Genomic DNA, 15,063 nt, shown 5'->3' on the forward strand with positions numbered 1-15,063 from the left:
TTAGACTCCGCGCCCTGGGGAATCTTGGGCTCACGCTTCCTCTCTGATCGCAGCAGTCGGCCATAGGGTTCACTACCCTGTGGTGCATCCCTGACCCCAACGGGGTGCACTTGTCACCTGGCCATAGGTGACCTGATAGTGTGTTCCTATGAAAAGTTACACTGCATTGTCAGCTGTGTACCTTTCTCACACATCGCTCCACGTGCATGTGACTTCACTGCATTTTAGATTGGCACTCGCACACTGCCAGAATTGTTACAATCTCCAAACTGCATTCCAAAAATTAGTTATCAGTTCAGCTTTCTAGTTCAAAAACGTGACCCAGCTGAAAGTATATGTTATATTGTGCAATAAATAATCCTTCTGTCATTTATAGATTGTAAGCTCTAACGAGCAAGGCCCTCTGATCCTTCCTGTATTGAATTGTATTGTAACTATAATGTCTTCCCTGATATTGTAAAGCGCTGCGTAAACTGTTGGCGCTATAAAAAATCCTGTATAATAATAATAAAAATAATCTCTAAACAAAATACAATTATACTTTCAAAAGAAGTCAGAAATGACAGGTACTGTCAAGGTAATGGATATTTCTACAACAAAAGTTTTTATTACTCAGGTAAGGTAAACATATGAAGTCACTAAAAGTATTAATCTGATACCAGGAACTGAAAACAAGCTTCTAAAAATGTTTGCACAGGTATCTGCGCAGTCTGGGAACCCTGGAATCCAAGTCTTTGTGTAAATCATGACCTCAGGGTACATGAATCAGGCTCGAGTCCGGCCCCTTCAGTTTTGGGTTCCCCATTTGTAAAAAGTGAAATCACCTGTCACAAGTACTTATAGTGAAGTGTAGAAGTCTGAGCTCATCTTTCTCCAAAGAAGTGTATGTGAAGCCTCGTACACACGACCGGTTTTCCCGGCAGGAAAACTGCCATGCCACGTTTGTCCAGTAAAACCGGCCGTGTGTATGCTTCATGGCAGTTTTCCCGACAGGAAAACTGCAGAAAAAAAAATAGAGAACCTGCTCTTTATTTTCCCGTGGGTATTCCCGTCTGACTTTTTCCAGTCGAGAAAACCGGTCGTGTGTATGCTTTTTCAAGGGTAAAAAAAAACGTGCATGCTCAGAATCAAGTATGAGATGGGAGCGCTCCTTCTGGTAAAACTAGCATTCGTAATGGAGATAGCACATTCCTCACGCTGCAAATCATTATTAAGCGCGAATCGTCTCTCACCAAACTTTTACTAACACGCGATAACAGGAGATCAGCAAAAGCAGCCCAAAGGGTGGCGCCATTGCATTGGAACTTCCCATTTATAGTGCCGTTATACGTGTTGTACATCTTTGGACCGGCAGGATTTTGTATGACAGTCTGTACGCAAGACAAGCTTGTCAGGAATCCCGTCAGGAAAACCAACGTTTTTTTTCCGAGGGAAAAACGGCAATGTGTACAGGGCTTAAAAGGCTGAGTTCAAACTGGCTTAAGAACAGGCGTTTGAGCGGCGTTTGACAGGGGTTAAAAACGCCCCTCAAACGCCCATGCACAAGATTCACTAAACAGCACATTGTGCTGTTCACATTACAAAAACATGAAGCGTTAGGGTCGCTTTGCTTTAAAATTTAAGCTTCATGTTGAGTCAGTAGGTGTTGAAGCTTTTCAAGCCTCCCATTCAAGTCTATGGTAACGCTCCGCAGACGCTTGGCTTGGTTTTGGGGTGGCTGTGGAGCGTTAAAATCTATCACTTTCCATTTTGGAGCAGTTTTAACGCTCGTCAAAATGCTTGTAAAACGCCTCATTCTAAAGCTCATTGATGCCTGTCTGATGCCCACACTAACTCTTTAGAAACGCTATAGGAGCGTTTGTTGAGTGTCAGTAATTTAGCAAGTGTGAACAAGCCCTAATAGAGCATCCTGACACTAGGGTGCTCAAGTATATACCTAAAGATGACAGCATGAAAGTTTGCTTAATTTCATTTGACAGGTTTACTTTACTGATAACAGGTGGGACAATGTAAATCTTTCATAGATTCCCCAGTGTTTAACAGTGGGTCTAGAGCAGGGGTCTCCAAACTTTCTAAACAAAGGGCCAGTTTACTATCCTTCAGATTTTAGGGAGGCGAGACAGTGGCCACTGGGAGTAGAAAATGTCCTGGTGCCAGTTGAAGTAAACAATTTATCTTTGTTACTAACAGGAGGAATAGTGCCCCATTGTTAGTGTCAGTAGGAGGAATAGTGCCCCATCATTGGTGTCAGTGGGAGGAATAGTACCTGTCATTGGTATAAGTGGGAGGAATAGTGCCCCATCGTTGGTATCAGTGGGAGAAAGTGTGCCCCATCATTGGTGTCAGTGAGAGGAATAGTACCTGTCGTTGGTGTCATTGGGAGGAGTAGTGCCCCGTCATTGATGTCAGTGGGAGGAATAGTACCTGTCGGTGTCAGTGGGGAAAACAGTGCCCCGTCATTGGTGTCAGTGGGAGAAATAGTGCCTCATTGTTGGTGTTTGTGTGAGGAATAGTGTCCCATTGTTGGTGTCAGAGGGAGGAATAGTACCCGTCGTTAGTGTCAGTAGGATGAATAGAGCCCCGTCATTGGCGTCAATGGGAGAAAAAGTGCCCATTATTGATGTTAGTAGCAGTAATTATGCCCTATTGGTGTCAGTGGGAAGAATAGTTCCTTGTATCAGCGAGAGAAAAAGTACCCCAAGGGCCAGAAAAGGCAAGCAGAGGGCTTCATCTGGCCCCCGGGCCATAGTTTGGAAACCACTGGTCTAGAACATCTGCTTCTTTGGCCTTGCCATTACAAAATATGGACACCTTCTGCAGCGCTGCTATATAAATACAGAAGAAGACAGAGCAGACACGAAGCAAGTACCCTCTGTGGCCATATCTGGTCTTTACCATTCCTGGTCATCCTTTCTCTGCACCACCATAGCCCCTAAAACCCCCCTGAAATTCTGTATGTAGCAAAGTACCAATTGACAAAACCAAGCAGTACTCTGGGGCGGGGATGTGTGCCTAGCAGCATGGGGACTGCACCAGCCCATAATGGATGCAGCCATGAAAACTGTTCACCTGTTCACACCAAATGCATTGTACTCCTGTACACTGGGCAGCCTTGCCCAACGAAGTACCAATGCACAGACAAGTCAAAAAAACATTGTTCTCTATAATGGAAGTTCACACCACCACGCTGTAGTAATGTGCTCTGAAAAGAAGACAACATGCAATATATATTTTTTTTACCACGGCATGGTATGACACCCTAAGACAGGAACTGTGTTACTGGCAGATTGACCCGTTAACATAAAGGAATATAATGTATTTTGTTTGAGCATTTAGATACAGAAGAGAAATGTAAATATCCTGGCCAGGACCATAGTTGTACTTAAAACTTGACTTTTCAGAGAACAAAGTCAGCTGTCCTCTTCCTGGACAGTGCATATAAATACTTAAAAAGCTATAATTCAAAGTAATTTTTACTATATGTAATATAATATAAATAATAGTGCGCTAAAAACAACCTGATAATATTGCACGGTGCTTACTACTACACACACTTATTGATATTACTAAATAGTAAAAATCAAAAATAGTGAAAAACACCTTTCTCTGTGAAGATATAAATAGCGATGCAGTGCAGACAACAGTTCACCACCACCTAGATGTGAATTGCCTGCTCACCTTCCAAGCAAACAAATTGTGTAAAGTGTCACTTTCCAACACCTATCCTTGTTGCGATCAGTTCATATTAGTTCAGATTCCAAGTGATGAGCCGGAATTCTGTCTGGGGTTATCCGTATGTAATGATTCTCAAATACAAAAGATTGATATCATCACGTAAGATTGCTATAACATCATTAAATCTAGTAATCAAATATTGCACTCACATTAGTTCAATGAAAAAAATGCATATTGTACAATCAGTTCAAAAAGAAGCTTGTTCCTCCTCACTACACATCCAGTGTGAAGAAGCACCGGTGACAAGTGACGTCACTGGGTCCCCCCGACGCGTTGCGTCACAAATCACGTGACTTTCTCAAGTGAAATTACTTTTCTTTGAAGGTTCCCATAGACAAATGGCCTCAAGTATTATGAAATTCACTGCCTAACCTCCATGGATTTGGATACCCCCTCAATTTCTGTCTTTATGACAGTTGTTGAAGGAAAGCTGACATGTGACAGGTGACAGCTTCCTGCCCAGAGCTCTATCCCTAGCCGCAATCAGCTACAGCTAAATGTAAACAATAGAAATAATGAATAGGGAATAATTGATGTGTCACTTGGCTGGGCACAGCCTGAACAGGAACTGAGACACTAGTTCACCATCAGATCTGCCTGGATATTTAATTGACAAGGCAGGGCAGTGCATAGATTTGAAAGCTGCTACTGTACTGAATTCTGTCATGCACCTGTCAGTGTGATGGGTGCAGTGACTAGAAAGGAAGGAGTACACTGAAGAAGGATTGTCCACTATGGACATGAGTCGGGTGCAAGCGCCAACAATTTTTGTGGGGCAACCCAACGGAATTCTAAAGGTTGTCGACAACACCTTTAATTAATTCCGCTATTATCTTTAGTTGTAATCCCCAAGCAGCAAAGACATTAACTATTTAAAGTATAATATACTGTATAACAGTGTTCCCCAACCCCCGGGCCGCGGACCGGTACCGGGCCGTGGCCCTTCTGCAGCCGGGCCGCGGGTGCGTGCGGATGGCATGAGAGAGCCCAGCGGCCGGCTGTAGGAAATGGAGTTCCTCAGATCGGCTATACAATTGCGGCCGGGGAAGGTAAGAGTGAATGGGGAGTGTCTCTCACACGGACACTCCCCGTGCAGTGTGAATGGACGTGCCCAGGCGCGGGATGGGCGGAGATTTCCCCCCAAGCCGGCGTCTATACGCTGGGCTGGCTGTAAAAAAAAAAAAAAATCGGGTGACGCTGCGAGAAGTCAGCCGCCGATTGGTTGGCTGGAGTGGCTGCTCCTGTGCAGGCTGCGCTGCATGGTGGGAGTTGTAGTCCGGCCGCGCTAAAGATAAGTTACTTATCAGCGCAGGCACAGCAAACTACAGCTCCCACCTCCCAGGTCATGTGGCACGTCAGGGGAGGGGACGAGCAGCATCACGAAATTCACATGTGACTTGCTGAGCTTGTGAGTTGGGGCCGGGGCAGGAGAAGACAAGACGTGACAGAAAGAAATAACCTCCTCTCCCCCCCTGAAGAGGTGCAAGGACCTGTCTCTGCACTGAGACACCCAGCCTGAAGTATGGTGTGAGTGAAGTTACAATCCTTATGCAATACTCTCCGTCAGCCCACCCCCCTCTCTGTCAGCCCCAGCAGGGTGCACTGTGCCAGCCACCCACCCAACCATTGACCCACAGCAGGAAGCCATGCCAGCCATCTGCAGCAGAGTGCACCATGCCACCCACCCACTAACCTACAGCAGGGAGCTAGGCCATCCACCTGCAGCAGGGAGCCAGGCCAGCCACTTGCAGCAGGGTACACTGTGACAGCCACCCTGCAGCAGGGTGCCAGCCACCCACTGATCCACAGCAGGGTGCCAGCCACCCACTGATCCACAGCAGGGAGCCAGGCCAGCCACCCACAGCAGGGTGTACCGTGCCAGCCAGCCACCCACCCACTGACCCACAGCAGGGAGCAAGGCCAGCCACCCACAGCAGGAAGCCAGCCACCCACGGTGACCCACAGCAGGGAGGGGTGCCAGCCACCCACGATGACCCACACCAGGGAGCCAGCCAGCCACGGCAGGGTGTCGGCCAACCACAGAGGACGCAGCATGTGCCGCGCTATATAAGTTTTCATTCATTCATTCATTCAGGAGCCAGGCAGCCAGCCACTCCCAGGAGCCAACCAGCCACGATGACCATCCAAAGGAAGGGTGCCTACAAGCCAGCCACCCACGGTGGCCCACCCACACCAGGGAGCCAGCCACAGCACGGTGCCAGACAGCCCCCCACAGAAACCAGCCACAGAGGATGTGGGAGCCAACCACAGCACCCGTAGTTAAGGTAAGAAGATTACTACACAGCTACCTTCATCTGTGGGGGGACTGCCTTCATCTGTGGAGGGGGGGCTACCTTAATTTGTGGAGGGGGGCTACCTTCATTTGTGGAGGGGGGCTACCTTCATTTGTGGAGGGGGGCTACCTTCATCTGTTGAGGCCTTACCACATCTGGTGGCGGGCAGCATGGCAAGTGACATTCCGTATCTGGTGGAAGGCGACATGGCAAGTGACATGCTCAAAGTTCCCACTGATTCTGCATTATGGTGGGTAGAACTATTTCATTTATTACTACAATGTAATAATAGAAATAATGCGCTGACAAATTGCCCGCGAAAAATCGCTTACCCCCCGCGTGCCATCACCAACCTCCCCCTAATTGGGCCTTGGCACAATTTTTGTCCACTCAGGCGGTCCCCGGTGCCAAAAAGGTTGGGGAACACTGCTGTATAATATACTGTATACTGGCTGCCATTGTTACCCTCCTTCCAAAAAAAAACTAACTACAACCTAGTTATTATGCTGGCCCTTTGGCTTAAATATTTTTTGAGTAACAGACCAGGAATATCAGGAAAGTAGAGAAAATTAATTATTTGCATGCCTGTTCTGAGCCGGTCAAAGCCTCATACACACGATCAGATTTCCATCGGACAAATCCGTGGGCCCTGAACTTGGTATGCATACAGACGGTAAAACGTTCTCAGCCAACAAATACAAAACTATGTGGTTTCTCAGCTCTTTAGCGCCACCCTTTGGGCAACTTCTGCTAATCTTGTGCTATGGTTAGCATTGCTTCTGAGCATGCATGTTTGTACTTTGGATTTTTTTCCGATGGACTTGTGTACACACGATCGGATAATCCGACATCACACATTTGTTGTCGGACAAATTTAAATTACCCTATAAAACATTTGTTGTCGGGAAAATCCGCCAACAATTGTCCGATGGAGCATACAAACGGTTGGATTTTCCGACAAAACTCTACCATCACACATTTGTTGTCAGAAAATCCGATCGTGTGTATGAGGCTTTAGGCTTCATGCATACATGACACGCCAGCAGCATTTCTGCAGAAAAAATGCCCGACGCTTAAAAGTGTAAAAGTGTTTAAAGTTTTTACAAGCTTCTAAGAGCTTTTACAGGCCTCAAGTTCTTGGGTGTTAACTCATTTCATTGGCCAGAATAAATGATTTATTCTGGCCATTTAAATGAATTAATGCTCAAGCACTAGCATCTAGATGTTCCTGGATGCACTGGCAGTTTTTTTTGGCGGTTTTTGGCGGTTCTCTAAAAGCTCCTGCCACTAAACACTGTTAAAAGCCTATGGCCCGGATTCACATACATCGGCGCATATTTATGCCGGTGTAGCGTATCTAATATACGCTACGCCGACGTCGCGCAGAGAGGCAAGCACCGAATTCTCAAAGCACTTGCCTCCCAAACTGCGCTGGGTTCCTTAGGCGTAAGCCGTCGTAGGTGGAAGTAGGCGTGAGTCACGCTAATGAGGCGTGACCCCATGCAAATGATGGGCCAAGCGTCATAGAAGTACTTAAAACGAACGGCGCATGTGCCATCCCGTGGCCGCATCCCAGTGCCCATGCTCAGAATCACGTCGAAACCACTGCCTAAGATATGTCGAATCACTGCCTACGACGTGAACGTAACCTACGCCTAGCCATATTCACGTACTACGTAAACTACGTAAAATACGATGGCTGTGTTCCCTGGTCCATACCTTTGCATGAGTTGCGCCTCCTATATGGGGAAAAACTTTACGTACGACTTAGGCCCCATACACACGAGAGGATTTATCCGCAGATACGGTCCAGCGGACCGTTTCCACGGATAAATCCTCTCAAAGATTTCCGCTGATTTCGATGGGATGGAGTGTACACACCATCGCATTGAAATCCGCGCGGAAATCCTCTGCCGATGACGTGTCGCGCCGTCGCCGCGATTATGACGCGGCGACGGGCGCGACGCTGTCATATAAGGAATTCCACGCATGCGTCAAATCATTACGACGCGTGCGGGGAATCCCTTTGAGTGAGTGAGTGAGTGAGTGACTTATATAGCGCAGCAAATGCGAACTTAATCGCCTCAAGGCGCTTGACATCCAGAGTCGTACCGGTCCTTCAGAAGAGGTGGGTCTTTAGTTTTGGTTTTCCTCCAGGCGGATGGTAGTGGGTAGAGCATTCCAGAGCCGAGGTCCTTGGACCGAAAATCTGCGTTCTCCCTTCGATTTGTAGCGGGATTTAGGATTTGGACGAATGGATCCGGTAAGTCTGTACAGACGAGCGGATCCATCCGTTGGAATGGATTCCAGCAGATGGATATGTTGTGCAGCACAGCAAATATCCGATCTGCTGGAATCCATCCCAGAGGAGATTTCTCCGCGGAAACAGATCCGCTGGCGTGTACACACCATAGGATCTATCCGCAGAAACCCATTTGCTGGGATTTATCTGCGGATGGATTCTATCGTGTGTACGGGGCCTTACACAAACCGCGTATATTATGCGCCGGGCGCAACTAAGTTCGTGAATCGGCGTATCTCCCTCATTTGCATATGTGCATAGAAAATTAATGGGAGCGCCACTTGCGACCAGCGTAAATATGCGCCCACGATACGCCGGCGTAGGAAAGTTACGTTGGTCGGATGAAGCCTATTTTCAGGCGTATCTCAGATTGTGGGCACGGCGCACAGATACGACGGCGTATCTCGAGATACGTCGGCGTAAGTGCTTTGTGAATCCGGGCCTATGTGTGCATGGATAGGTTGACATGGAGGGGCATTTTTAGAGGCAGGAAAAAAGTAGCTGTAAAAATGTCCCATGTGCATGAGACCTTTAGAGCCTGTTCACACAGGGGCAACTCGTCAGGCGACTTAGCCGCCTGACAAGTCTCGTTCCACTCCGACTTAGAAAAAGGTTCTTGTACGACTTTGGGGGCGACTTGAATTAACTTCAATACAGAAGTAATTTTGCTTAGAAAATAATCTGCAAGATGTGGATACTGTGTTGTATTGTGATTGTCATTGTGAACACCTTCACATTAAAACTGCTTCAATATACTAGGAAATATGATATATAAAGACATTTTGCACTATATACTGCATGCAAAATTTCTATTTAATACACTTAGTAAACATTGTATATTTGGCAGTGAGTTCACTGCAGTTTTATTGAATGGTCCATAGCACTAAATTTCTCACACAATCTTGGGAAAGGACACGAAAATCCACATTTTTCTTGTACACACATACTATATGAAAGGACGTTAAGTGGGAATGGCTAGCCAATCTGAATCCCTTTACCAGCAATCACTTACTGACTATCTGGAAATATGTTAAGTACTGTACTTGTCAATATTCTGATGACCTACAACCCGAATTGCAACCAAAATGCAAACCTGGATCTCAACAAAGTAATCTGCAGTGTCATATCTCATGATGTCAACTGCAGCTCTTCTGGGTGGTTGTATGAGAAAATCACGAACCACGGGGTATGCAATTCAGCATAAGGCAGCCTATTTGGCAATCACAGGCTGTATAATTAGATGCTATTCAACAATTATGCTATCATAATAATATAGCAAGTTTATCGAGTACAGAGCGAATTAATATGAAAAAGAATCTTGTATTCCAGGCATTGCTTTGCTAGAAGGTGCATTAACTAAGCATTTTTCTTGCTCCCTTCTTAATTTGAGATGGATGTGGTTAGTTATTTAAAGCGTAAAGAGTCCCTAACCCTTAGGGGGGGGGGGGGGTAAACTGCTTCAAATGTGAAATGTAGGTACCTAGAGATACCTAACCATACACCAGGTCCCAATTTCAGGTTGTTCTCACAGGCAAAGCTTTGGCACTTCATGGGCGTGTGTTGGCGCTTGCCCATGTCTTTCTACCTCTTGCGCAATCTTATTGGCCATTGATGTTGCTATAATGAATTGGGGAGGGGGGCCTAGAAGCAATTAATTTCCAACACTACCCAGAAGTGTTGGAGCTTTGCTTATTTAGCTGTGACAGCTTTAAGAGGCTGATGTGTGTGCTCATCTTCAAATGGGTGCAGCAGTTACCCATCCCTTCCTCATGACAGAATCTCCTTAAAGCAGACCTTGGCTTTTTCCATGCATCACAAAGTAGCAGGTTTACTTGGTGCAAACCCATGTACAGCTAATATGTACCTTTCTTGCTCTCCCCAACCACACATTTTGCTAGTGGCAGTAGGGAGAGCCTTGTGTAAGCTCCAAATAAGGACCTGATGTTTACACAGAACTAAGGACTTTCTCTCTGTGACAGTGCTGGGAGATTGAGCTGCCAGTTACCAAGCATCAGCACTACCATGAAGAGCAATGAGTTGCATGTGTCCTCATGCCTGAAAGCACTAGGCATTTTCTTTTCTCCAGCCATGTGTAGTGGCATGACATTATTGAAGGTACGTATTATTAACTGCAAGGGCTGGCATTATCATAAACCTGTATGGACAAAGCACATTTTTGAGGGTCGGTAAAGCCAAATCAAAAAAACCGAGGGGAAAACCGAGAACCTGCTCGGTAACTTTTTCCCCCTACACGCGGCCGGTTTTCCTGGCAGGAAAACTGCCATGAGAGCTTTGGCCGGGAAACCCAGCCGTGTGTATGCTCCACCGCAGGCTTTCCCTATAGAAAAACTGCCGGTGTAAAAACCACGGGAAAAAATAAAAATGTTCAAATTTTTCCTGGTGGTTTTCCTGTCACTGCTATGGAGCGTACACATGGCCGATTTTCGCGGCAAAAAGCTGTCATGTCCGTTTTCCCGACGGGAAAACCGGTCGTGTGTACGAGGCATAACTGTAAATTCTGTCTGCTATCAGCATGAGACACTTCTGACAAGTTTTCCTGACACCAAGAGAAAGAAGGTGACAGGCGAGGAAGCTCCATCTGATTGGCAGCCTCAGCTCTGTTCCTGTGTGAAGGGGGTGTGTCTTATCGCTACAATCAGCAATCAGAGCTCTCCTCACTGAGTAGGAGAGTAATTTTAGCTCTCCTCCCACCCTTTTTCAGACAGCTCACACAGGTTTTATAAATTCAGCACTTTGAATGGATGTATAGAAGAGAAGACTGCAGGTATAACTTATGTAGGAGGATTTGTTTCAGCTCCTTGTGTCACCTGAGGCCAGTCAGCTAAGGGTTTACAACCACTTTAAAGCTCGTTTGGCTGTACTTCTCCTGTGGATCACAGGAGTGAAGATTGTTTTGCACTCCTGTGACTCATTTTCAGCAGACAACAAGCTGAAACCCGCTGTTGGCTGATGTCACAGAGCCGGTCCAGGCTTGGGAAAGATGGTCAGGATTCATCCACATGCCTGGACCAGAAACCTGGCTCAGCCTCTTAACGAGCCGATGAGAGCCTGAGCCGGCCTCTCCCTCGCCCTCCACAGCCCAGCACTCTAGTGAGCATAGGGGGGCAGAGCAGAGAATCGGACAGTCACAAGCTCTCTGTTCAGGGAGCACTGAGAACCAAGCAATCAGTAATGTTTGATCGCTCTGTTCTCAGCCTTAGAGGGGGACAGATGCAGCACCCCCAAAAATTCCCAAATTCCCATACTTCTCTATTAAGTGTACTGAGCCTAGGAATACTTGGAAGAGGTGGTCCAAGGCATAGTTCACTTGTGGTCTGGTACAGTTTGCATCAGTGTGAGTGCAAACTATGCCTGTGCACAGAACTTTGCATAGATCACTGGACACCGAAGCAGGTGTGGTCTAGTTGGCAGAGGTGATGATGTAAGTGTGCCCAGAAACACTTGCTCTAGCCCAGGGTGGGTGCAGACCAGTGGGGGAGTGGGACAGTTGAACTTGAGCACTGTTTGGTTCAACCATGCCCAGTGTGATTGCACCCAGTGGTGTTGCTGGGGGGGGGGTTGCAGCCCGCACCCAGGTGACACCATCCCGAGGGCGGCAGAGGGTTCTAGGTCCTGGAGGCAGGGCTCTTTTCAGCCAGAACATGTCCTGAGGAGGGTCTGCACTGATGGAGGGGGTGATCTGTACTGAGGGGGGTCTGTACTGAAGGAGGAGGGTGGTCTGTACTGATAGAGAGGGGTGGCCTGTACTGAGGGGGGTTTGTACTGATGGGGGAGGGGTGGTTTATCCTGAGGAGGGTCTGTACTGATGGAGGAGGGGGGTGGTTTATCCTGAGGGGGGGTCTGTACTGATGGAGGATGGGGGTGGTTTGTCCTAATGGATGATCTGTACTGATGGAGGAGGGGGTGGTTTATCCTGAGGGGGAGTTTGTACTGATGGAGGGGGTGGTTTATCCTGAGGGGGAGGTCTGTACTGATGGAGGGGGGTGGTTTATCCTGGGGGGGGGGGTCTGTACTAATGTAAGAGAGGGGTGGTTTGTCCTGAGAAGGGGTCTGTACTGATGGAGTGGGGTGGTTTGACCTGGGGGGGTATGCACTGATGGAGGGGGGTGGTCTGTACTGAGGGGGTTTGTACTGATGGAGAGGGATGGTCTGTACTGAGGGGGGTCTGTACTGATGGAGGTAGGTGGTCTGTACTGAGGGGGAGTCTGCACTGATGGAGGTAGGTGGTCTGTACTGAAGGGGGGTCTGCATTGATGGAGAAGGGTGGTCTGTACTAAGGGAGGGGAGGTCTGTACTAATGGAGGGGGAGCTGTACTGAGGGAGGGGGTCTATACTGATGGAGAGGGGAGCTTTACTGATGAAGGGGGTCTATACTGATGGAAGGGTCTGTACTGATGGAGGGGGGTCTGTATTGATGGAGGAACGTCTGTACTGATGGAGGGGGAGCTGTACTGAGAGAGGGGGTCTATACTGATGGAGGGGAATATGTACTGAGGAGGTCTGTACGGAGGGAGGGGGGTCTGAACTGAGGAAGGAGATTCTATACTGAGGGAGGGGGTCTGAACTGAGGGGATCTATACTGAGGGGGCTTTAAACTTAGTGGGGAGGCTATACTGAGGGAAGGGGGTCTGTACTTAGTGGAGGGGGGTCTATACTGAGGGGGGACTATACTTGGTGGAGAGAGGGTCTGTACTGAGGGAGGGAGGTCTGTACTGAGGGGGACTATACTCGGAGGTGGGTATGTACTGACAGAGGGTTGTTCTATACTTAGCGGAGGGGGGTCTGTATTGAGGGAGGACTATAATTGGTGGAGAGGGGTCTGTACTGATGGAGGGGAGTCTATACTTAGTGGAGGGGGGTCTGTACTGAGGGGCGACTATAGTTGGTGGGGGGGGGGGGGACACCATGTTTTACCACACTGGGTAACAACAACCCTAGTGACGCCACTGATTGCACCCTAGGGGTGTAAGTCACAAAGTCTCCACATTTGGCAGAGTTTAAGTGCCCCACTGTGCTTTAAAGGAAGCATTCCGGGCACACCTTTGTCATCACCTCTGCCAGCCAGACCACAGTGACCCCCGCTTCCTTGCTCAGTTATCTATAGAGAGTTCTTTGCTCTGGCACTGTTTGAGTTCATACCAAGCAAGCCGCACCTGACACCAAGTGAGCCGTGCTTGGGACCACCTCTGGCCCTGGGCACAGTATGCTTAACCATACCTGGGCATGATTTGAAGCACTCACATTACACACAAAAACAGACCTAGGGGGTATACCGTGCCCGGGTAAGGATAAAGCAGCCAATGTGCCAGCATCTATCATCATTTTCTTGATGCACCGAGCCTCTATTATATACTAGACTGCTAGTACTACTATACTGTTTATACATGTTACTATATTTATATGTTACTATACTATTTATAAATGTGTATGTAACATTCTGTATGGAAAACTGTAGTGATTATTCAAAGTTATTGTACTGTACTGGATGTTTGGAAGCACATACCGTAACAAGTGTTCCATTACAATGAACTTAACCCAACGCTCACCAGCATACAGAGGAACTGATCAATGCTGATTTCATTGTTACTGATAAGAGGAGTGCCTATGACGTCACCCAATGATTGAAAAAGTCAATGCCCTTGCCTAGGAGGCGAAAAAAAAAAGGGCCGGGCCCCAATTGTCATTCTTAAAGCTAAAGGCTCTCTTCTAGCAATGCAGCAAAGGGGGGTGATAAGCATAGTATGTGTCAGCAGCTCCTGTATACTGCCATTAGCATGCTATCCACACACTCATCACATCCAAGGCATGACACCTCATACATTCCCAGCCATTCTCCATGCTAACCCACCTGACGTATCCTGGGGGGCACAGAGGGAGACACACCACCCCCTGGTGTAGAAGGGGCAGAGGTGGGAGAGGCCATCTTCTTGCAGCTGGGGGGCTCCTGTCCCCTCCCTCCTTCTCTTGCAGGGTTTGGGTAGAAGCTCCTGTTGCAGGCAGACACCTTCCTTTCCTCATAGGATTAGGATAGCACAGGGAAGATCTTGCAGCTTGCAGTCTACACACAGCCCCTCCCTCTTCCAGTGTATCAGGCTGGTACCTACACCCAGAGCTGGCAGCCTGGTGTCCACAATGTGACTGCAGTGAGGGGCAGCCAGGGAAGCAATGACCTTCCTTAGCTCCAATAGAAGTCAGCAGAGAGAGGGCTGCAGAGAGAGAGCTGCACTCAGCGTCTGCCAGTCTGCAGTGTGAGAGAGACACAAGGGGAGAGGAGAGGGCTGCTGCTCCTACTAGTGCTCAGCTTATTATAGGGAAACCCACACAGACACACACACACACACACTGGCTGAGGTGGAGGCTGGGCTGTTCTTCAGCCCTCACTACTAACTCTGCCACTGGCATTGGAGCTTATTAGGAGAAAGTCAATAAAAAGTCATTATAGAATGGCAGGATAGCAATGCCTACAAAAGTCACTGCATTTGTTCTGTTACAGTGTTACTCTTCCTGTTATTTGTTTTTTGGCTACAATGAAGAAGTGATAAAGATTCCTGTCAGGTTTTCATTGCTGTCTATACCTCACAGGGAGACTGGCCTGGTGAGGTGACCACTGTCTTTTATACAGACTGAAAGGAAAAGGGGGGAAAACTGTTTTATATCCCCCCTTCCCTCACTTGATTGTGGCAGTGGGGTTTCAAGTATCCCCTCAGGTTT

At 47.7% G+C, this 15,063-nt stretch overlaps 1 protein-coding gene across 1 annotated transcript in view; it reads right to left on the reverse strand.

The window, feature by feature from the left end:
* The window catches only part of ANK2 (ankyrin 2), a 711,894-nt gene extending 697,284 nt beyond the window's left edge, over positions 1-14,610 (reverse strand). The window contains exon 1 of the mRNA XM_040328781.1: positions 14,201-14,610. Within this exon, the coding sequence (XP_040184715.1) occupies positions 14,201-14,275 (75 nt within the window). The 5' untranslated portion in view covers positions 14,276-14,610. The remainder of the gene's footprint in view (positions 1-14,200) is intronic.
* Positions 14,611-15,063: the final 453 nt, after the last annotated feature.

This window comes from Rana temporaria, chromosome 1 (assembly GCF_905171775.1).
Source record: "Rana temporaria chromosome 1, aRanTem1.1, whole genome shotgun sequence".
Classification (NCBI taxonomy): domain Eukaryota; kingdom Metazoa; phylum Chordata; class Amphibia; order Anura; family Ranidae; genus Rana; species Rana temporaria.